Source organism: Pituophis catenifer, unplaced genomic scaffold (genome assembly GCF_029215685.1).
Source record: "Pituophis catenifer annectens isolate HBS135680 unplaced genomic scaffold, rPitCat1.0.hap2 SCAF_2, whole genome shotgun sequence".
Taxonomy (NCBI): Eukaryota; Metazoa; Chordata; class Lepidosauria; order Squamata; family Colubridae; genus Pituophis; species Pituophis catenifer.
The window spans coordinates 8,250,669-8,275,491 of record NW_027256882.1 but is presented as its reverse complement, the minus strand read 5'-3'; the positions used below and the strand labels follow the sequence as shown (position 1 = coordinate 8,275,491).

The 24,823-nt window shown below is 43.5% G+C and overlaps 2 protein-coding genes across 2 annotated transcripts in view; both read left to right on the top strand.

Annotated features, from left to right (window-relative positions):
• The window catches only part of LOC139309809 (vomeronasal type-2 receptor 26-like), a 41,762-nt gene extending 27,938 nt beyond the window's left edge, over positions 1-13,824 (top strand). The window contains exon 6 of the mRNA XM_070934012.1: positions 12,929-13,824. Within this exon, the coding sequence (XP_070790113.1) occupies positions 12,929-13,824 (896 nt within the window). The remainder of the gene's footprint in view (positions 1-12,928) is intronic.
• A 6,162-nt stretch (positions 13,825-19,986) lies between these two features.
• LOC139309808 (vomeronasal type-2 receptor 26-like) lies at positions 19,987-24,602 on the top strand (the record flags this gene model as incomplete). The annotated part of the gene is made up of 2 exons (XM_070934011.1): positions 19,987-20,511; positions 24,444-24,602. Coding segments are annotated over 2 exons (684 nt in total), but the record flags the coding sequence as incomplete, so codon positions are not given.
• Positions 24,603-24,823: the final 221 nt, after the last annotated feature.

The window sequence follows — 24,823 nt, the reverse complement described above, 5'->3', positions numbered from 1 at the left end:
TGATCTCCGAAATACCTTGAGCAGACGTTATAGCCACCAGGAAAGCTACTTTGTATGACAAAAGACGTAGATTGTCCGTCAGCAACGGTTCATATGGTGGCTCAGTAAGAGAGTTCAACACAAGTGAAAGATCCCAAGTGGAATATCTATGAAGAACTGGGGGAGACAAGTTGGTGGCCCCCCATAGGAAACGTCGTATAAGCGGCTGGTGAGACAAAGGTTGAAGAGAGTTGTAAGTCAAAACAGACGAAATCGCTGCCACCTGCCTCTGTAAGATGTTGGGCGAGAGCCCCTTGTCCAAGTCTGCCTGAAAAAATCTCAGGACTTGTATCACTGAAGCCTCCAGTGGTGAGATGTCCTGGGAGGAGCACCAAGTACAAAATGCCCGCCACGTTGATGAATAAATTGGATTCGTGGAGGGGCGGCGAGAAGCCTGGATAGTTCGAATTATTGAAGGAGGGACGTTGTCTCATTGAAGATCGCACCACTCAATCTCCAAGTGGTCAGTCTCAGCCACAGCAGGTCCGGATGCAGAATCTGCCCTTGACTGAGGCAATTGGAGGGGCACGGAAGTGTCCAACGAGAAGCCACTGATAAGTGCATGAGGTCGGTGAACCATGACCTCCGTGGCCAATGAGGGGCGATGAGAGTGATCTCCGCCCTTTCCAGAACAATCTTTCGGAGGACTCTCAGAAGGAGGGGAATCGGCGGGAATACAAAAAGCAGACCCGGAAGCCATGGGGAGCGCAGAGCATCCACTGCCTCTGCCTGAGGCGTCCGGAAACAGGAGAAAAATCTGGGGAGCTGTGCATTCTGAGGTGAAGCAAATAGGTCCACAATAGATTGCCAAAGTGACTTGTCAACTTCTGGAAGATACAGGGATTCAGATGCCACTCAGAATGGTCTATCAACTGGCGACTGAGCCAATCCGCTCATACGTTTGCCTCTCCTGAAATGTGTTCTGCCTTCAGGGAGATCAAGTGGCATTCCGACCAAACACAAAGTCATCTGGCTTCCAACATCAGCAACTGGTGCCCCCCTGGCGATTTATGTGGGCTTTGGTTGAAACGTTCGGTGAGAACCAACACGTGTATTCCGCCCACCAGATGACGAAAAGCCCGAAGAGCGAGAACGACAGCTCGTAGTTCTAGCCAGTTTATACTGCGGGAGGCTTCGGTGGCCGACCATGTGCCCTGAGCCACTTGTGCTTCGCAGTGAGCGCCCCAGCCAAACATGCTGGCATCGGTGGTGACAACAACCCAGCGACGGTCCAGGAAAAAACAGCCCTTGGCAATGGCCTCGGAGCGCCACCATCGAAGGGATGCCAACACCTCCCTGGGAATGGAAATTCTGGTCGACGAGGTGCCTTTCCCCGCCTTCTGCAAAGGCAAAAGAAACCACTGAAGGTCTCTCAGGTGCAGTCTGGCCCAGGGAACAATATCAATGGCTGAAACCATCTTCCCTAACAATTTAGATAGAAGCAAAGGGGAAGCCCGCTTTTCCCAACTAACCTGAGCTGCTAGAGTCCTCAGCCCCTCCTGGCATTCCCCGGATAAATAGACCTTGCCCTTGACAGAATCAATGACCGCCCCTAGGTGTGTGATTCTAGTAGAAGGGATGAGATGGCTTCTTTCCACGTTAATGGAAAAACCGTGGGCAGCCAGGGTCTGAATGGTGAGGTGAAGGTCTGAATAGGCCTGAGGCGTAGAAGTGAACATGATAAGGATGTCATCCAGATGACACTGGAGACGAATTGACCTAAGCCTAAGGGAAGTGGCTAAAGCTGCCAATATCTTGGTGAAACTACAGGGAGCTGAGGAAAGACCAAAGGGCAAAGCCCTATGCTGAAAATGATTCCCTGCATAGTAGAAACGTAAGAATTTTCTATGGGAAGGTCGAATGGGTACATGAAGGTAATCTTCAGTTAAATCAATTGAACAGAGGAGATAGCCCTTCCAAACACTGTCTAAGATAGAACGTAATGATTGCATTTTGAACCTTCTATAGACTACAAAATGGTTCAAACGTTTAAGGTCCAGAATAGGTCTCCACCCACCTGATGATTTAGGTACCAGGAAAACCCGAGAGTAGAACCCCTGACCCAATTGATTCTGGGGCACAGGTTGGATGGCCCTGATGGAGAGGAGGTGATCTATAGCTGAATCCATAAGGGATCTACGCTCGGGGCTACCCGACCGGGGACAGTGGAGAAAAACAGGAGGAGGGGTGGAGACAAATTCGATGGCTAGTCCAGACTGAATGGAAGCCCGGACCCAGCAATCAGATGTAGTGCGATCCCAAAGAGCAGCAAAGAGACCCAATCTGCCACCCACGGGAGGAATGGGAGCACTATTAATGACGGCGACGGATGGAATGACCCCCTCCCCCTCGAAAGGGCCGTCTAGTCATAAAGGACCTGCCCCTCCCAGGTCTATCCTGAAACCCCCTCTGCCTGGGAACAAAATTATTCATACCAAGAGAGGATCCCGAACCCCCATCTGAAGGACGAAATTGGGCACGAGAGGAATAAGGTAAGTATCTGGACTCCCCCTCCCCCCCACGGTAAGCCGTAGGTAATACTTTTCTCTTCTCCTTGGTTTCTATTAGGAAGGTCTCCAAAGGATCCCCAAACAACTTCTCCCCCAGAAAAGGAACGGAGGCCAACCGCCATTTATGCCGGGTGTCAGCTGGCCAATGACGCAGCCAAACCAGGCATCGGGCTGCAACAGTAGAAGCTAACGATTTGGATGCGAAGCAAGCTTCATTCAACGTCGCATCAGCCGAGAACTGTACTGCCGCCACAATTTTGTTGATGTCTTGTCTGAATTTGTTATCCTTGGTGGATAGTTTGTCTTGGATCTGACAAAGCCAGAGAAGGGTCGATCGGTTAAAAAAGGAGGCCATCGTAGCTGATCGAATGGCCCAGGCAGCTGCAAGATGAGCCCGTTGGAGAACTTGGTCGGAGCGACACTCTTCAGGGCGAAGGTTTTCTTCAGGATCACCTGGAACTGTAGAATGAGAAAGCAATGCCGCGACAGGGGCATCCACCTTTGGAACCTGAAGCAGGGAGGCCAATTCAGATGAAACAGAGAAGTTCTTCCTATCCGTGGTGGATGGTACGGGAGCAGTAGCAGGAGAAGACCATTGCCTCCGTATAACGTCCATAAAGAGAGGGGGAGTAGGCACAGCCGTCACAGGTTTAGGTGGTTCTGTAAATAAGGGATTTAGCGTGCCCTCAGTCGTAGGCAGAGTTGGTTGAGTGGAAGTCCCAAGTTGAGCCGTATTCATGGCTTTAAACAGGAGAGACTTATACAGAGCCTGCGGAAAAAGGCCCGTAAAGGGAGGTTGATCCGGAGGGAGACCCTCGTCTTCAGACAGCTCTGGTTCTTGGAAATCAGCATCACCAAAGGCAGAAGGTCGGCTCACACAGGACGGAGCAGGAGAGTGAGATTCCGCTATAGGCAACAGTTCGTCCTCCTCTTCCTTGGCCGAGGAGACGGAGGAGTATGATGCTACCGACAAGGTCACAGAATGTTTGGATCTGGAAGATTTATGTGCAGCCAAAGACTGATGCACAGCTGCTGCAATCATCTTTTGAATGTCCTCAGCATGAAGAACAGTCTGTATATGGTCAGTAGCTCGTCTGACTTCCGTAGAAGTACGAACCGGAGCAGAAGATGAGACAGGAGGAGGCTGAGCAGGTGGAGCCTGGGATGAAGGAGCAGATGCCAGAGAGGCAGCAACTGGGCCGGAGCCCCACAAGTCCGCACTATGAATGTCCAAAGGGCAATCTTGAAGTGAGATTTGATCCGGTGTAGGAGGAGACTGATGAGGCCTTGCTTCAGGGAGTAGAGAATGAGACACTGGTGCTGGTGAATGAAGGCTGCTGGTGTTATTGCACGACTGCTTCAGAACTTTATCCCTGCGCCGTTCAGTACGCGATGGGATGGAAGAAGAGCCCTTGTCATGTGAACAGGCCTTTTTGGACTTGGAAACAGCCAGGTTGTCAGCCTCAGAAAGGGATTTGGTCCCCAAATCTCTGTGGATGTCTTGCGCCCACGCTTGCTCTTAGCCACTGCCTTAGGCATGTTGGGCAGAAAAAGAGAAGGCCTCGATTAAAGAGAGCCCTTGAGGCCGCTCCTGGACTGCCCTCAGCTATGCCTCAACAAAATGGCCGCCAGCCACAGAAAAACAAAGGATCTTTAAGCAGGACACCTCAGTGTCTCAGCGTTAAGGAAATAGAGGGTGCAGTAGTGGTATAAATGCCCTGGAGGCAATAAACCTGGCCAAGCCTCTACAGGGATCAGCGGCACTTTCAAAGCCTGGGGACCGCAGGAGAAAAAATGCCTCACCAGAAACCATGACTTGCACAGTGAATTAAAATGGCGGATGCGCCCCAGCCGCAACGGGAGCGCAAAGCTCCACAGGATACCCCAAAAGCCGACCAAGCGACAGAGGGGTGAAAACGCTGCTCTAGCCGGTAAGGGCGAGCGAAATTGGCCAGGGACCTGCTAATTAAAGCCGGTCCGACAATCAGCTGAGGCTGCAAAAGCCGACAAGTGGCAATTCAAACTGCAAGAAATTTTTCCCTCAGCAAAAGTGGCTCTCAAAATGGCGGTCCGACCAGCGTTAGGGAGCGTAGCAACTCCACAGCGGTAATTAGGCTAGCTCAGTAGAAACAGGACAGGTCGATGTCAAAGAAAGTGGCGAAAATCGCCACCTCCCCCACGGGAGCGCGAGGCTCCACAATCCCCACTTACTGACCAATGGAAGGATGATCGTCAACAGTCCAGGGGGGAGGAAACAGGCAAGGAGGAAAATTCACCTCACTGTTCAAATAAGCAGGCATCCAGCAGGCAGAAGAATAGTCAGTATCACAGTCCAATTTTTAAAGCCAAAAGAATCCGAAAGTATTAAGAAAGGTGAGAAAAACTATGGAGAGAAATTCCACACTGCAGTCCAATCTGAAGGACTGAGCAAAGCTGGGAGCCCCTAGCAACGGGGGCAGGATTTAGCTTTGACAGGCTAAGTCCTTCATCTAATTGCATGAGCTGAACCCACTTCTGGCTGCTGTCTCCACCCCACAATGGAGAATGTTATTTCTCATTATCCAGTCCTCTAATTTATAAAGCAAATGCTTAGCATAAATTTTTGCTGAAATATCGATTAGACTAATTAATCGGAAATTATCTGGGTTATCTCTAGAGCCTTTTTTATGTAAGGGAATAATTATTTTTTTTTATAAAAAAAGTTTTTATTTTATAAACAAACAAGCAAACAATACATAATCAATCATTCAATGTATCATCTAAGTACATCTTTTGTGTCTTCTTCTTACTCCTCCAATATTTATCATATCTTAATATTATAATTTCATTTATTATAACATTTCCCCCACATTTCTTACTTCTCTATTAATACACTTATCTTTTTATTTTATTAAAAATTTTACAACAATTTCAACCCCACACAACCTTCAACCCCCCCTCCCCACACACACCCGACTTCCCAAAGCAAAAATGTGAAACTTAGATACAAAGCATTATGTGGTGTTGAAAGCCCCTGTTTAAAAGAAGAGGATTTTATTTTAAAAGGAGAAGGATTTAAAAATTATATCTAAGGGAAAAAAAATGGCTGGCTTTTTTTGAAAATGGTGAAGGCTCACAAATGCTGACTGTGGATCTTTTGGAAGAAGTTTTGGAATCATTTGTCTCTGTGTTCGTGGAAAGAATTGAAGGGTTTCTTAAGAAGGATTTTAGTCAAATCCCAAACAAGGATATAAGTGAAGAGGAGGCGGAAGAAAAAACCCAATTTATTGTGCCTTTGGAAAATGAAATAGAGGCTTTTCAAATTGAAAGGAGCAGAGAGGCTTGAAGGAGTGTAACCAGGAAGTATTGAGAGATATTCCTCCAGAGGTTCTGATACAGGCAAATGGAGAATTGTCAGGAGGTGTTGGGATTTTTTATACAAAAAGGAAGATTGGAAGTGGAACTTTACAATTGCAGTTAAAAAGGTGTTCTTACCGAGAGGAAGAGAACAGGATTGTGGCGGAGAAGTGAGACTGGAGAAGAAAGAAAGAAAGAAGAAAGTTTGTAAAAAAGCCAAAAAAAAAAAAATGGAGGAGAGAAAAATTCTCGAAAATAAAAGCAGGGGGAGGAGCAATGCTGAAGAAGAAAGTATTATTGAAGAAGAAGGACTGGAAAAAATATAGAAAGAAAGGAAGAATTGAAGATTAATTTCTTTTGGGGAGGATCTTAGTAATAAATCTGGAAAGTTTATTGAAATTAGTATTTTTTGAGACAATGATATAAAGGAAGTGTTTTATTATATTTAGCTTTGGATATAATTTAAGGGATAGCCTTTTGAGGGTTATATTTTGAAGAATGTCTTATTGAAGTAAAAATGTTTAACTAAAAATGGATAGCTTTTTAAAAGTTATTGAGGTATCCAAATGCTTAATTTAAAATTTAATGGATAGCTTCCTGAAAGTTTTGAAACTTATAAATTGAAGAATGAATTTAAGATTTAGAAATAACTTAACCCAATGGATTAACAGTATCTTTAAGGTTGTATTGTGAAGAATGTTTTATTACAATCAGAAATTGGCAAGTGGTTTATGAATGACCAAAGAGGATAAATGTTTAATTTAGAATTTTACTAGGGAGTAATGCTGAAAAAGAAGGTATGGAAAGGATTTTAGTAATAAATGTGAAATGTGATAAGAGAATCTATAAAAGGAAGGCTGAGGAATAACTTTTAAAAGGGGAGTTAAAAGAATGTGAGGGAGTTTTGAATCTTTTAGTAAGTTAGCATATTTTAGCTTAGGTTTGTTTGTTTATTTATTTATTTATTTTATTCAATTTGTATACCGCCTTTCTCCTAGTGGACTCAGGGCGGTGCACAGCCAGAACTAAAACACATACCAATACAAAATTTAAAATTATTAAAAAGAATTACATACTTTGGCCCAAATTTAAAACAATTCAAATTAAAACCCATTGACAAATTAAAAGCTAAAAAACTAAAAAAAAAAGGGGGGGGGGGTTCATGCCAGCCCTGCTTGATGTAAAAGAAAAGTTTTCAGGGCACGGCGAAAGACCTGGAGATCCGATGTCCTTCGTATCTCTGGGGGCAAATCGTTCCAGAGGGCAGGAGCTGCCACAGAGAAGGCCCTCCCCCTGGGGGTTGCCAGCTGACATTGCCTGGCTGACGGCACCCTGAGGAGTCCCTCTCTGTGGAAGCGTACTGGTCGGTGGGAGGCTATCGGCGGCAGAAGGCGGTCCCGTAAATACCCAGGTCCCATGCCATGGAGCGCTTTAAAGATGGTGACCAACACCTTGAAGCACACCCAGAAGACCACTGGAAGCCAATGCAGCTCATGCAGGAGAGGTGTCACATGGGAGCGCCCCCTCGCTCCCATAATCCCCCATGCGGCCGCATTCTGCACCAGTTGGAGCCTCCGGGTGCTCCTCAAGGGGAGCCCCAGGTAGAGAGCATTGCAGTTGTCCAGGCGGGAAGTGACGAGTGGGATGACCTGGGGTGGAGATGTACAGCTGCGTATCATCAGCGTACTGATGGAACTCCACCCCAAAGCCACGGATGATCTCACCCAGCGGCTTCACATAAATGTTGAACAGAAGGGGTGAGAGGACCAAACCCTGAGGCACCCCACCAACAAGGCGCCTCGGGGTCGACCTCTGCCCCCCTGCTAACACCGACTGCGACCGGTCAGAGAGATAGGAGGAGAACCACCGCAGAATGGTGCCCCCCACTCCCAACCCCTCCAACCGGCGCAGCAGGATACCATGGTCGATGGTATCAAAAGCTGCTGAGAGATCTAAGAGGACCAGGATAGAGGAGCAACCCCTTTCCTGAGCCCTCCAGAGATCATCTACCAATGCGACCAATGCCGTTTCCGTGCTGTGCCCAGGCCTGAAGCCGGCCTGGAGTGGATCCAGATAGACAGCTTCATCCAGGTACCCAGGAAGCTGTCACGCCACCACACTTTCAACAACCTTCGCCAAGAAGGGAAGATTGGAGACCGGATGGTAGTTAGCCAAAACAGCCGGATCCAGAGCAGGCTTCTTGAGGAGGGGCCTCACCACCACCTCTTTCAAGGCAGATGGCAAGACTCCCTCACTCAAAGAAGCGTTGATAATCCCCTGGAGCCAGTCTCGCGTAACCTCCCGGGAGGCCAGCACCAACCAGGAGGGACACGGGTCCAATAAACATGTGGTCGCATTCAGCTGCCTCAGTATCCTGTCCATGTCCTCGGGAGCAACAGGGTCGAACTCCTCCCAAATGGCAGTCTCAAGACCGGCACCCATCATCCCATTTGTATCTACCCAGTCAGAGACCGAGCCTTCCCGAATCTGAGTGATTTTATCGTGCAGATACTGGACAAAATCCTCAGCACAACCCTGCAAGGGATCCTCCCACGCTCCCAGATGGAGGAGGGAGCGGGTCACCCTAAACAGGGCGGCTGGGCGATTATCTGCCAATGCGATAAGAGAGGAAAATGTTAAATGTTATACCCTGTTTTAAGGGGATAATTATTGATGAACGCCAACTGGCAGGAATTTGCCCTGTTCTATTGATAAAAGTAAAGAGACCTGCCAGGACAGGCGCCCACCAGGCTATGTTATCTTTAAATAATGATGCCGGGAGCGCATCCTATCCTGGAGCTTTGTTTGTCTTCAGGGAGGAGATTAAACTCCTCACCTCTGTGATTGACACTTCTTCCCACTGGGGTAAGGCTTCATATTCCTGTATCAAGCTCGGAGAGGATATAGCCTCATCAGAGCTTTCCGCTACTGCTGGAGTGGCCAAATGCTTCTCCCACCTTTCTGCACTAATGTTTGGTTTTCTATCTCTAATAATTTTTGAGACCTCCAACCAGAATAGTGTGGGTGAGGCCAGTTTTGCTGCCTGTTCTAGGGCAGCCCATAAGTTGTCAATATAGGAGGCCTTTTTTCTCTTCAGTAGCTGCTTATATTTCTGCCTTATGGTAATATACTCCTTCTGTAATTCCATGTTTGGGCTGATTAAGTATCTCCTAAGTGATTTCCTAAACCGTTTTTTCTTTTCCTTACAGTTGTTATCAAACCATGTTGAGTAACTAGAATCAGACTGGCCCATTGGCTTGGTAGTCATGGAAAAATGCTTCAATTTATGGCATATTTCCGCAAAAACTACTATAAGCTCTTGTTCACCCGTACTGTTTGAGCATATATGCACTAAGGCTTCCATACATGGTGAATTCATGAATTCAGTCACTGCTTTGCTATCAACCCTCTTCCATGTTAGTCTTCTCTCATGGGCTATTTCTAAATTGAAGCCTATTTGTTGAATTGTTTGATTCCTTTTCCTTAAGTCGGAAGGGATTGCCAGGGACGTCTCAATCGGAAGATGATCACTTTCTGGTCTTGGTAACGTCAAGACCGAAGTTGCCCCTGATACTAAGCTGTGAGAAACACAAAAATAATCAATAGAACTACATGCCTTAGGGCCAAAAAAAGTTGTGGGGTACCTTCTAACCTCTGAATACTGGCCTACAATTTGAAGGTTACAGTTGTATACCGCTGTTAGAAATTTCCCCCCATCTTTGTTCTTTTTCCTATCTTGGGAGACCCATGATTGTTGGTTATGTAAATATCCATCTGGAATTGTACCAATTTCAATAAAAGGTTCCAACGAGGGACCCACACGCGCGTTAAAGTCTCCTGCCAAAATTAGAGGTGTTTTTATAATTTTTTTACGTATATCTAATATTTTTACCTCTAGAGCCTCCCACAAATGGCACATTGCTGGATTAACATACACATTTACAAATACCATTGACTTCCCTTCATATGCCAAATGGATTGCTTGAAAAAATAAAGGGCCGGAATCCGAGCATATCTCATTTCCCTTCCATCCTAGTTCGGCTTTTACCAAGATGCCCAATCCTCCTGAGGCTCTCCCCTTTTTAGCTACTCTCTTTGCTGGCAGCTGCCAAATATTAAACTTGGGGAGCTCAATGGGGGTCTCATCACTGCTAACCCAAGTCTCCTGCGAGGCAATTACATGGTACCTGTTTAAAAATTTAATACAGTCGTCTGTGCACCAACTTCCTCTCCATCCTGCCACATTCCAAGAGAGGAAGTGCACTCTTGAAGGAAGTGATTGCTTGCTATTTCCTAGTCAGGCTTCTTGGATAATCTCTCCCACCCGTCCTCCCTCATTTACACTCACACACCCATTTAATCGCCTGAGCTCCATACAAGTCTGTTTGGGCATCATTGCACTGCCTATTACTTTTGGGCTTGCAGGTCCATGGGCTCTATTAATCTCTGCCTCCACGATAAATGATTTTACATGAGGCACCGCGTTTGTGTCATTTCTTGGTATCATCTTTGCCACTAAGGGGGACAGGGGGATTCCTTCCTGGGTGCCTTCCATCTCCGATGTTTGTCCCACAACACTTTGCATTATCAAATCTGCTGTCTCTGGCACTTTGTGCTGTATAGACGTGGGCATCAGGCTTCCTGGGCTTATAGGCTGCTGACTCTCCGGAATTGCGTCATGCCTTGAAGGGGGTAGAACAATTGACGCCAAAGGAGCGGCAGAGGAAATGGTCTGCTTCAGCAGCTTCCTCGTCTCTTTAAGTTTTTTAAGTACTTCTTGCTGCTCCGTTAGTGAAAGTGAGGAAAAAGTTTCCAAACAGGCAGAATCAAATGTCTCATCTTGCACCAAACCAATTGAAGGAAGTTTCACATCAGCTGGATCCAAAACCCTAACCGACATTTCCTCTGTAACACTAAATCTCCTCCCTGCCTCGGCCAGCCTGCTTTCCCTATTCAGCCCACTTTCCCAATCAGCTGTCCCATGCACTGCCACGCTCTCCCTAGGGGCTCTCTGGATCAGCGGGCTGACCTCACCACTAGAAAAAACTCGGGAAGGTAAAATTTGATAAAAAGCCAAGAATCCTCTCATTCGCATAAGCAGGCTTGGAAAGAGCTGTTGTTTGAATTCTGAAATAATTGTCACGTTGTGGAAGATATTCATATGCTGCCAAATCTAGTGCCCCCTTGTCACTCCGAGTAAGCTGAGACAAAGAGGTCACTATCCGTCTTTTTGAAGACCATCTACCCGCATTTATCTCAGAATTATATATATTCAATACAATCTGCTCCTTCAACAATCGCCTGTTCCCCCCCCCCCACTCCTGTACCCTGGGATTTCAGGCCCAAGCAGCTCACCATCTCTTTTTTTTCCTCCACGCTTACAGTCAATATCCTGTCTGCTTGCTCTTTCCCTCGGTTGCACCATTGATGGTATCTGGCCAGGTCGTTCTGTCTGGCAGCCAGTTGAACATACCTGCGGCTTTTTCATCTGTGCCACAGCAATAAAATTAATCACAGAGTCCAACTTTAAACGCACCTCTGCAAACTGGTCAAAAATGGCCAAGACTGTCTGAGAAGTGAGCATACTGTGCCGGCTAATAAAATCCCTTGTACTATCACTTAGCTGGTTTTCAAGTCCTAAAGCTAATTCACTGTGGTTGTAAAACTCCGACTCTAGGCCCTTATCCCGGCCTGGAGCTGATTCACTTAAAGTTGCTGAGTCATTTGTCATCTGATTTCGCAGAGGGGTTCGCAAGCCTCTTAACTGGCTTCTTGACTGGCTCTCCTCAGCCTGCAGTTCCCATTCCAGGGGAGAATCCCCAAACAATGCCAAAGCTTCACAGCTATCTGGCAGGGAAATGGGGGAGGATGCACGACCCACTGTTGATTGTATAGGCTGACAAAATCCGTCAATTTTCTGTTGTTTTTGTGGATTGGTTCCACCTTCCTTACTGTTTGGTGAGCACTGTGCCGTCATTCTTTTCTTCCCCTTGGGAGAGGCCATCTGAATTCCAGTTATACACAGCTACAAAGGTTCTTCCAAGGGGCAAATTAGTCACTGCATGAAGAAGCCACAGTCAGTATCATAGGTTGTCTGTGCGTTGGATAGCTGCCATGGATAGCTGGTTTGCTTAGTAGGGAAGGCTTTCCTCTCATTCACTAAATGCTTTACTAGCTGGAGTAAAAAGCTGAGGTAAAAGCTGGAGTAAAAAATGAACCTTTCAAATAGTAAAATTGAGACTTTTTAAATTTAAAAGTTAAAAATTAAAAATTGATTTAAAAGCTGCTACTCACTCCCATCCCTGGTTATTGTAGCCTTATGTCATAATCCTTTGACTGCTCCATATATTCAGGTGGTGCCTTTTTCGGTCTGCTTCCGGTGACTTCTGGGTTTATACTTCCTGAGTCTGACATTGCAGAGTTTCTGCTGGACGCACCTCTTAAAACAATTTTCAAAGTCATGGCCCATGGAGAGGAGGAGAGAGGAGGGGAGGGGAGGGGAGGGGAGGAATCATGAGTCGGGGTTGAGCCAAACTTCCTTCTTGATCTTATTGGAAGATGTTGCTCTTTCTGATAATAAAAAAAAAATGAGGAATGCATTTTGATGTCCTCACTCCAAATCTAACTCATGTTCAAGGGCCACTCCACCTGACTTTATTTTCTCCATGGCAAAATCAGTGTTTATCATTTTCAGCTAACATAAGCAACATTAAGCAATCCTTCACATGTACTTCATTCCACTATTGGCTGAACCTCACTGGTGCCTTAAAGCATTGACAAAAGGCTGGGCTCCAATTTTCAAGAGATTTAGCAGTGAACTGCCTTTCTTCCTTTCTTCTTCCCTTCTTCTCTCTCAACAAGTTCATTGATGAAATGGTAACAGTAAAAAACAAAGAATATTAAGATGTTATAGCTGGAGGGAAATGAAGAAATATATTGACTTCACATACACACAATCATTCACACCAAAAACAAGTTTACCCAAACAACGCAGTTTATTAAAGGACATGTTAAAGGGAGACCCTACTCTTACTCTTTTTCAGATGCAGACAAATGTACCAAATGTCCAGAAGATCAACATCCAAACATCAATCGAGTTCACTGTATCCCCAAGATGAAAAGTTATCTTTCTTATAAGGAAAATCTGGGGATTATCCTGACTTCCATTGCCTTGTTCCTCTCTTTAACCACAGGCTTTGGCTTGGGGATCTTCATTAAATTCATGGAAACACCAATTGTCAAAGCCAACAACCGGGACCTCTCCTACATCCTCCTGGTCTCCCTCCTGCTTTCCATTTTGACTTCCTTCCTGTTCATTGGCCGGCCAAGGAAGGTGACCTGCCTCCTCAGACAAACAGCCTTCAGCATTGTCTTCTCACTTGCCATTTCTTCAGTCTTGGCCAAAACCATCACAGTGGTGTTAGCCTTCTTGGCCACAAAACCAGGGAATAAAGTGCAGAGATGGTTGGGGAAGAGTTTGGCCAACTCCATTGTCTTTTCTTGTTCTGGCCTTCAAGTTGTCATCTGCAGCATCTGGTTGAGCACTTTCCCCCCATTCCCTGACTCTGACATGAACTCCCAACTGAGAGAAATCATCCTACAATGCGATGAAGGTTCTGTCGCCATGTTTTATATTGCCCTTGGATACATGGGTTTCCTGTCTGCTGTCTGCTTCACGGTGGCTTTTCTGGCCAGGAATCTCCCTGGGGCCTTCAACGAAGCCAAGCTGATCTCCTTCAGCATGCTGGTCTTCTGCAGTGTTTGGGTGTCCTTTGTGCCTGCCTACCTGAGCACCAAAGGGAAGTACACGGTGGCTGTCCAGGTCTTCTCCATCTTGGCCTCCAGTGCTGGACTGCTGGGCTGCATATTCTTCCCTAAATGCTACATTATTATTTTTAGGCCAGATCTGAATACCAAGGAACATTTGATGTCAAAATAAAATACAAAAAATGACTTTTACAAATCTATTGTTTTTCAAAAATGTCATTTAGTAGGCTTGATTAACAGGTTAGGATAATTTAATGTATGTATTTATGTATATATGTATGTGTAATTTACATGCTGCCCATCCTGGCTAGGGATGACTCTAGTCAAGTTATATTCAAGTCAAAAGAAAATAAAAGATTAAAATAATAAATAGTAGCACTAACATTGGATTAAAATTGACAGGTATGGGAAGGAAGGTAGCAAGATCAAGGGTGAAATCCAGCAGCTTCTGACAGGTTATGGAGAACCTGTAGCGGAAATTTTGAGTAGTTCGGAGAATACCACCTCTGGTTGGTCCCAGACTGGGTGGGAATGGAGATTTGTTTGTTTCCTTCCCCCAGGAGGGAATGGAGACTTTGTCTGGAGTGGGGAGGGAATGGGTATTTTGCAGTAATCTTCCCCTGGAGTGGGGTGGGAATGGGGATTTTGCAGTATCCTTCCCCTGCCATGCCCACCAAGCCACTCCCACAGAACCAGTAATAAAAAATTTTGAAACTCACGACTGCTGTGTGTGTTTTCTGGATTTAATTTCTGCAACAAACTCTGACAACTTTAGAGAAATGATCTATTGGGATCCTAATATTAAATCAATATATTTCCTCTTTGATCGGAATCCAGCTATTATATATAATATGCTGCTTTTTTGGAGGAAATTAGTTCAGTTGAGCTTCTCTTATGTGGTCTGATTGTGGTATATTCAGGGATGATTTTAAAAATACTATTTTTATTCTTAATGCTTATTCTATTTTACTTACTTATTTATTTATTTATTTATTTTTAAATCTACTTTTTTCAGATCAGTAATAAAATTGCTTCGGATGATCTGAGTGGTAAAAGTCAATTCCCTTTTTCCCATTCAATGCTTCCCAAAGAAACGGTCTGATACCCAGAAATTGTCCAACTGCTCCTCCATTTTGGATGGACCCTGATTGGTCTCTTTGCTTCGGACACAGAGAAGGGAGAGAATTTCATGAGGACTTTTACTCCTATGCTTGTCAGGAATAGAATTTGTGTTGTTATATCACAACAATTCTCAGAGACTGGAAATACAGGAGCCCTCAGGGATGCCCTCTCTAAGTGGAAACAAGTCAATGTCTTTGTTCACTTCATAGGATTTGATTCCATTTGGGACAGAATTCTTCCTTTCCATTTAACCCTTAGGCGTTTGCCAGGACCCATTGAAGGGAAAGTCTGGATCATGACAATGCTTGGAATATATGTAATGAAAAAGCAGAGGCTTCTCAACGGTGTCCATAGTATTTGGACCTTTTCTCTTCAGTGGAAAAAGAGTTGGAACAATGATGATGCCTATAAAAGATATTTCTTTGTGGAACGTGAATTTCAAGCTGAGTATTTTCACTGTTCTGTTTCAAAACACATATTTTCTATCAAAGGCCGGAGAAGATGCACCCAGAAAACACCACTGGAGACACAAGAGGAAAAGAATAGGATGTGGATCCCAAATGACGGCCATATTTACAGTGTCATTAAGATTCTGGCCCATGCCTTAAAAGCTGCATCCAAACCCCAGAGGAGAAGGGAGAAGGGAGAAGAGAGGCTGGGGGCTCCAAGGCTGCAACCGTGGAAGTTATGGGGTCCCATCAAGGAGCCATCAAACTACATTCCTTTTCAGGGTCTTTGGGGCTCTCTGAGCTTGTTTGTTTAAGATCTTAAGCTTCTGCACAACATCTTGTACTTATTGGAAGAGCGTTGCATCTTCCCTTCTACAACCATTTTGTATATTCAAAAAAATGTTCCCAGATTCCTTCTGATTTTAAGCTCCGGTAAACTGAAATGGCTCTTCTCCTTGTCTTTCCTCAAGGCTAAAAGAGGTTCTTCTGATCTTTTCCTTGCCTTCTTTGTCCTTGCCTAAAGCTGATGAATATTTTTGTGCAATGTCTTCTCTAAGTGTGTTTTCTACAAGAGGACATGAAATGATTCCACTGGATCATTAATAGCATAATCGCCAAATTAATAATATGGTTATTATCATATCATTAAAGTATTACTGCTACTTTATTATAATCAGTAACCATTATCTATATAGAATAATGTGAGAAAAATTACAAAGGAAATCTTAAAGAAAGATAGATTGTGACTGCCATTCATTTGTGTTATACAAGATACAGTCGTCTATCAAGTACTAGATGCTAAAAATTAGTTAGTTTCCAACTGGATTTTACTCATGCACTTCTGTCTATCACAAAATCATATTTTTATTTTCTGGAAGCCGGAAATTTTTTTAAAGGAGATTGAAATAACTTTGTCTAAGCATTATTATAATGTTTGCATCACAAAATCATGATTTATTGATTTCTTTTATCAATGAAAATACACTTCTTCATAATTTCCAATTTTATCAGTAAGATTAAAATTTATTTGAATACAAGTTTTAAGACAGTTGTATCCATTTAATTATCATGCCATCCAGCAATCAATTAACTAGATCCCCATTCATCACATCATGAAGCATTTTGTTAATTCTTTGCTGAAAACAAGTTCTACCACCATCATTCACACAATCCATTAAGGAAGTGGGATATGTAGAATTTAATTCGGAGGACCCAAGAAAGAGATGCAGGGAAGGATTAGATAAGATGGTGGGTGGAGGATGAACCAGCAGCTGTGTTATAGGGAGAGAAACAAACTCAGAGAAAGTCCTCCCAAATGTTTAGACTGGAAAAAGAGATGGTGAAAAATTTGTATTTTCATACTTGCAAGATTCTGTTAATATTGTCTTGCAGTAAAATAGAATTAGTTCATCTGGTCATTTTCCTGTCTTAGCCTTGCAACTTTCTTCTTAACAAATCCTTTCTTTCTGATCATCACCCTCTTGTTTTCAAAGAATTTATGAATGCTCTTGATATTTGGGGTTTTTCTTCAATTGATTTATGACCTTTCCTAAAATGTTTCTTGTAATTGAAAATTTTTGCCAATTATATCTTCTCACTATACTTTTTGTCAATATACTGTATGATTGAGAAATATTACTGAACCTTTGTTCTTTTTTTTTTTAATTTGATTTAAATGCCGCCCTTCTCTGGAGACTCAGAGCGGCTTACAATGCGTTAAGCAATAGCCTTCATACTTTTGTATATTTATACAAAGTCAGCTTATTGCCCCCACAAACTGGGTCCTCATTTCACCTACTGAGTCAACCTTGAGCCTTGGAGAGATTCGAACCAGCAGAAATTGCAGGCAGCTGTGTTAATCATAGGGTGCACTAAACCACTGTACTATCAAGGCTCTTTCTTGAGTTTTGAAGAGAATGGCCACATGCCAACTCACAATATTTGCAAGTTAAACAACCATAGAAGAAAGATTCAAATGTAAAAAGAGATTAAGAAACCAAGATTTCTGTTTTTAAAGTTCCTGGATGTTTCCATTCTAGTTCCATCCATTTCTAAAGAAGAAGGAATTGTTCAATCTTTCCCTGCTGAAAGTGGACTTGGATCAAAATGGAGACGTAGCAGCAGATCTAAAGATCAACAGTAGGGTGGTTCTCCACAAGGGGGATCCCATCGACAAGGAATTGGGGAGTTTCGAAAGGCAGCGAATGATAATCAACCAAGATGCTTTGTCACAGCTAAAATTGCTCAACAAGGTGGGGAAAATAGTGATGTATTTTTTTTGTTTTCCCAAAGAATTAGGACCCTTTTCAAGTGGGTTAACCTAGTCAAAATGGGGAGGGGGGCAACCTTCACTGAGAATTGAATGTGTGGAGTAAAACATCTATCATTTTCTTAGAACATAGAGAGGCTTCTCTTCTATTGACCAAGGTATCCTTTTGATGCTGTAATGCTGAATACTGTTGTAAGCTGATTCAGCTATATCCAAAATGAGATTTGGGATAATTATTATTTAGGACAATAATCATTGCCATTTCATGTCTCTTCTTTATCACCATAAAACCGGTGACAGAGGGCCTCATATACTGAGGATTTTGATGTTAATAGCTTCAGGTACACTAATTTCTTGTCTTCAAATATCAAAGTTGAAGGCAATTCTGTTGACCAGGACCTGAGTTCAGCTTTGGTCTCAATCTGATAAAATGGAATCAAGACTGGATGGAAGTCCTCTTGGTCCCAATGGGAAATAAGCTTCACCTTGACCTGGGTGGAGTCAGGGGACTCCCAAAATTGCAGGCCTAGAGTCTGCAATGTTTTTAATCAGCTGAGACCATAGTTATACATGTCTCTCTTTAACCCTACTAAGATAGTAGAATTTAGAAAGGAGGTCCAAGGCATTCAGTTCACACGAAATAATAATGCCTGGTCTGATGTGAGCTTATTTATTCATTGATTGATTCAATTTATTTGCTCTCCCATCTCACACAATAATGGTCTGAAAACCGAAGTACAGAAACATGACTTTGATGCAAAAAAATCCTGATATCAGAAGTAATAAGGGACAATTTCAAGGGAAATATTACTTAGGTTTTGGCATTGGAAGTAATCAGAGATTTCATATTTTTCTATCTGAAGCCCAGAGACTACTTTGCTAATGTTCCTATCTACCTCCATGTTACATAGATGGTGAGTGTAACATCTTTCCTTTGTCATTTTTTCTTTCTCTTCTCAGTCTCTGCCTCAGTCCAAATGTGTGGAAAAATGTCAGCCTGGATTTGTGAAAAAGGCTCGAGAAGGAGAGCCATTTTGCTGCTATGACTGCGTTCCTTGTCCAGAGGGGACCATCTCCACTCAGGAAGGTCAGTGGCACCATAGGGGAACCTTCTGAATTCATCCATCAAGTGGATATTTCCTTCCCACCTTTTCTTATCTTTCCAATTTGTGTTGTTGTTAAATATTGAGATAAAAACTGTTATAACACCAACAAAAAAAGGAATATATGTGTGGTTCTGAAAAGAAAAAGATACTAACATACAGTGCTGGGATTAAAAGGAAGAGAAAGGAGGGGGAGAAGGAGAACTAATAAAAGACCAATCTACAAATAGATACCAATGTTGAATTCATTCTCTCTTTAAAATTGTTGCCAAATTTAGAAAAGATGGAAATATATCACTTAATCTTCTCATTTTTATTGGGTAAAAAGCCTTGGCAGATAACAAACTCAGTTCCCCTTCTGGAATTCCTTCATGAATTAATCTTCCTTAAGATCTCTTTCTTTTCAAGTTTATATGGTTGTCTATTTCACACATAGTGACTTTTGGTGGCACACAATTAAATCACAAATTAAAAATTTAAACAATGAGAACTAAATGCTAAGAAAGCAAGAAAGGAGTACATCAAGATGCTACCTACCATGCAACCAGCACACAGGGCTCTGTTGTCAGGGGATCTCCAGGACTATTGGAAAATATCACTTTTTAAGGGATTTGTAGAGACCCTCATAGTCTGGAGATACTCTCAATTTCAGGATAGTTAATTATTTTTAACTGGAAGGGGCTCTACACTATCCCCTGAAGTAGGCAGTGTTGCAACCCTTCTCAAGAGGAATTCCATGGATCCAACCATGTTAGACAACTTTTATCCCATGTCCAAACTTTTTAGAGCAGTTTATTGAGATCATGGTTGGTGGGTCAATCATCATTAACGGAGTTTAAACATTCTTGGGGTAAACATATGTCCATCATCTCACGAAAGATCAAAAAAATTAAATAATATAATAAATCAATAAAAACGAAGAACTCATGATAAGGTCAGTGAGAGATAAGTATCTGGTGGATAAGCTCAGAGAAGGGAGTTTGTGGCACGAGATGTTTCTTCTTTCAATTTTATTTTGTTGTTCTTGGTTTGTTTGTTTTTTAATAGTTGTACTGTATATATTGGGGATTTTTTTGCTGGAATGTATTTATATACAATACAATTTAATGAGGCTTTCCTGTCTTTCAGTATCAAATCTCATCTAAAGGCTTTCTTGAAATTTCAAAGATTATGAAAGAAATGTTACTTTGTTTTCTCAGATACTGAAAAATGCACCAGATGTGTAGATGAACAATATCCAACTAAGAACAGAGTCCGGTGTATCCCAAAAAGAATAACCTTCCTATCTTATGAAGAACATCTGGGTATAATCCTTGTCTTCTTTGCTCTACTCTTGTTCCTAACCACAAGGCTTGTTTTAATCACATTCCTTAAATACTTAAAAAAATCCCATTGTGAAAGCCAACAACCGAGACCTCTCCTTCATCCTCCTGATCTCCCTCCTGCTCTGTTTTTTGTCCTCCTTTCTCTTCATTGGCCAGCCAAGGAAAGCCACCTGTCTTCTCCGACAAACGGTGTTCAGCATTGTCTTCTCAGTAACTGTGTCTTCTGTGTTGTCCAAAACAGTCACGGTGGTGCTGGCCTTCCTGGCCTCAAAACCAGGAAAAAGGATGAGAAGATGGTTGGGAAAGAGCTTGACCAACTCCATCATCCTTTCTTGTTCTAGTATTCAAATTTTCATCTGTGTCATATGGCTGATAGTTTCTCCCCCATTCCCTGATTCCGACATGCACTCCCAGCCTGAAGAGATCTTCCTTCAATGCAATGAAGGCTCTGTTACCATGTTTTATGTTGTCCTCGGCTACATGGGTTTCCTAGCTGCCGTTTGCTTCACGATGGCTTTCGTGGCCAGGAACCTGCCTGGGGCCTTCAATGAAGCCAAGCTAATCACCTTCAGCATGCTGGTCTTCTGCAGTGTCTGGGTCTCTTTCATGCCCACCTACCTGAGCACCAAAGGGAAATACATGGTGGCTGTGCAGGTCTTCTCCATCTTGGCCTCCAGTGCTGGACTGCTGGGCTGCATCTTCATCCCCAAGTGCTACATTATTATCATGAGACCAGATCTAAACATGAAGGAACATCTAATGATAAAAGTAGGGAAGTAATAATGAAATTGTTTCTTAGACTCATGACAATTAATTATTGATTGCAATTTGTTGTTGGTTTATATCTTTCATTTGCCTCTGTTTCACACAAAACATAGAACAATCGAGTTGGAAAGAACCTTAGAGGTCTTCTAGTCCAACCCCCTGCTTGAGCAGGAGACCCTGTACCATTTTTGAGACAAATGATTATCTAGTAACTTTTTTAGAGCCTCTAGTGCTGGAGCACCCACAACTTCTGGAGGCAAGCTATTCCATTGGTTTTGTGAGGTCCTCCACCATTGGCTTGGCACCTCACAAGCATCCCGCCATCAAAGTATCAGGATTAGGGTGGGCAGTTGGGTAATAAACCTATATGCTTCTATGGTAGGAATTTGGGAGGGAGGAATGTCAGTTGAAGGAGTGCAAAGCAGTTTGTGCCAGGCATCTTCAAGGTCGTTCACCGTGAGTGTGGAATTTCACCAGCCCAAACACTTCAGCATTTCCCAAAACATCTCAGTGATATCCGATTGACTAAAGACTGACTAGACATGGGGGAAGGGTGGGAAACTAAGGGTTTGTTTTTTGTATTGTTTCATGGGAACTTCAGATTCCTCCTGACTTTACTGCAACCTAAATTTTTAAATAAAAGTTATTTTCATTGCAGACAAATGGAGTTGAGGGTTTTACTTTCCAAAGGGATCAGACTGGGCCAGGTCTGACATTAGGTGGAATCTGATATTGTGGTCAACCCAGAGAGGACATCATCTCTACCGTGGGGACCATGCATATGATATTGCCTCAAGGGAGCAATCAGGAGGAAATTGAATGCTGGGGAGGAGGCTTTGAAGAGGCCTCCTCCAGGACTGGATCGCTCTGAATGGACCGGGGAGGCAGAAAGCTGTGGCAATCTGCTGAGATCCAGGTGGTCTCTGGGCATTGGGCAAAAGGAGGAATGGAGGGGAAGCCCATGGTGATAACTTTCACTCATGGAAGCTGTGGCAGTTGCTGGCGGGAACAATGAGTGGAGTTGGAGGAGGAAGAAGATGAGGGTGAAGAATTCAACCAAGCTGACTGGATGATGGAGCAAGCCATCGAGTTCATGTAGGGGGCTTTCAGGAACCTAAAGGTGCGTAAACACCAGGCCCAGGCCATGCAACCTGACGACTTGCAGCCACAACAGGAGGCTGAGTAATAAAATCCACCACCACAACCAGCACCTCCGCCAGTGCAATGGCAGCAGTGGCTACGGCTGGTCCAGCACCAGGAGCTTCCCCATGTATGGCCTCTCTGCAGGGATAGCCCCAGGGAGGAAGACCACCTGCAAGATACAGCTGCTGTGTGTGAAGTTTAACAGGAATCCCCTGTCAGTTTTGGAAGACAATTTTCTTTTTTCCTTCTTAACTGCCATATATTTTAGCTGGGGAAATTGGGAGGGGGTTGTTGTTGGAGCGGTAGAAACATTCCATATTCAAGGACTTTTGTCTGTTCCTGCTGGAGACTGCCTGAAGATTGTATTCAGTTGAGTGTGAGGAGTTGATTGGACAATGTGATGAACTTGTGGGTGTGGGGCAGGGCTGTGAACTGTCAACTGGGTGTGGAAAACCTGGAAGCTTTCAGATTTGGGTTTTTCCAGATGTGCCAATATGATATCTCTAATAAATTAGAACTTTGAGGAACCTCAGGCCTCAGAGCTTTATTTGACATTGCCAGCAACTGGGGTTCTTCCTGGCCCAGGTTTGGACCTACATGCATGAGTATCATCTGGAGATAACCACTGAAGGTGCTAAGGTCAGATGTGTTACCAGGGAAGAGGCTGCAGCACACTGGATGATCACCCTCGGAGTGGGTCAGAGGGGAATGGCTAAGTACACAGAAGAACTTTGTGACCTAGTGTCAGGTTTCCAACCGATGCCCTAATTAAATCATGGGCCTTGAGCCAAACTTCAAAAGGAATCTAGTTATTTATTACGAGCTTCATGTCGGCATATTCTAAGTGAAGCCAACTCTGACCTCACTTAATTTTCATCCCAGCTCTGACCCTGTTTCCCCCTCCCCCCAAGGTGTATCATCAGTCAAATCATCCGATGAAGCAATTGTTTCACTGCAATCCTGTAATCAAAGGATGGGGGGAGGGAGTGGGCAGATGGGCAATAAACCTGTATGCTTCTATGGTGGGAATTTGGGAGGGGGGAATGACAATTGAAGGAGTGCAAAGCAGTTTGGAAATAGTTTTTATTTTATTTTAATTTGATTTATATGCCGCCCTTCTCCGGAGACTCAGGGTGTTTTACAATGCGTTAAACAATAGCCTTCATACTTTTGTATATCTATACAAAGTCAGCTTATTGCCCCCACAATCTGAGTCCTCATTTTATCTACCTTAGAAAGGATGGAGTCAACCTTGATCCTGGTGAGATTTGAACTTACAGTAATTGCAGACAGCTTGATGTTAATAAGAGTAATAACAGTGCTTTAGTCTGCTGAGCCACCAGGCTCCTTATTCATGCCAGGAATCAATCAACCAACCAATCAATCAATCAATCAATCACTAAAGATACATCAACACCAATAACAGCAATAGACCTAATCTTGAGGTAGTTGGGGCCATCTAGATCTCCAGGGAGGCTCTTCCACAAGGCAGCGGATGCCAGAGGGAAGGGCTGCTTTCTGGTCCAACAGGATGATATGGTTTCATAGAGGGGATGCTAAGAATGACCCTGTGCTAGGCCTGCCCTGGGCCCTGTTGGATGCCAAAAAGTTATTCCCTTAACACATTCCACTTTCTGTTGAAGTCTTCACACACATTTAACCAAGGTGTCAAGTTCCCCCCTTCCTATCCTTCAGCTCCAGTGTGGCAACACTGAAGCCTCAAAAATGGCCTCGGTCAGGTCAGCTTCAGGATTGACACAAGGACTGTAGAGTATCCAACAAATTAGAAAAGTTTTAAAGATGGTGGATTTCATTAGGTTTACTTGCCTAGATCAGTTGAACAGGATTCATATGTTTTATATATACAAAAGTTACGCTATCCTAATTCTACCTATTTATTGATCTATCTCTAAACATGTAGATATTTTGCTGTATTTTCTCTCTCTCTTTACACGCTGGTCCCCAAAAACCACCCTCTTCTGGTTTATTCTATTATTTAGTTCCACCTTTAAAGACAAATAATGGCTTTTCACCAATGTAGAAAAATGTCTAGTTTTTTTCAGAATTGAAATGTCCCAACAGTAGAACCCAAAGTCAAACTTTTGCTGACTATAATGACTAAAAGTGATTTTCAGGGATTTTGTTCTGGTCTGGAACTGTGTAAGAGAGAAGACGAAGTCCTATGAACAAAAACAGCCACCCATCTCTTAACAAAGGCAAACCAGAATCAGCTGTATCCATATTGAGGATTGACATTTCAGACTCAAGTCAAAATTCTCTCTTGAGACTGGAATGTATGGAGAGTTTTTATAAGGGATGTGTCAGGGAAATACTTTTTAGAGCTGACCAGCTGCCATGATGCTGTAATACTGTAATGCTGTAATAATGATGCAATGGTAGGAATGAGATGTTTGGGAGAAAGTTCTCCTGTCTCACTTCTAGTCTCGTTTTCAGAGTTTTCACCCCATTTGTGACTTCTCCCATTGGGCACCTGCCTGTTGACTCACTCAGAGTTTAGAGAGATGATGTCTATTCTTGTTGCCATTATCCAAATCATAGTGATTTATTTATTCTCTTGGTGCTAAATCTCAAAAGACATTTTGGATTGCTTGCAGATATCACACAAACACAGCCATAACAGGCTTCCACTTTGTCATCATATCAACAACTTGTTGGCTGATCTCTTTGTACTGGAAAATCCTGGAGGCATAAATGGCCTTGAAGAAATAGAGAACCTTGAAAGTTTTTATGACAGGCAGGGGCTGCAGATATGAAGGCTTGTATAGACTCTGTCACTATTAGGAAATCTTTGGAGCTTCTGTCTTGGAAGAAGACTTTGGTTTCTTCCACCTCTTCCTATCACTGTGTCTTCAAAGCAAGGCTGGAGACTCCATCAGGAACACAAGTCATATCACTGCTTCTGCTGCTTCTGCTGCCCCAGGAAGTTCTGGCAAGTCTGAGAGCCAAATGTCTCCTGACTCTGAAGAGGGATGAG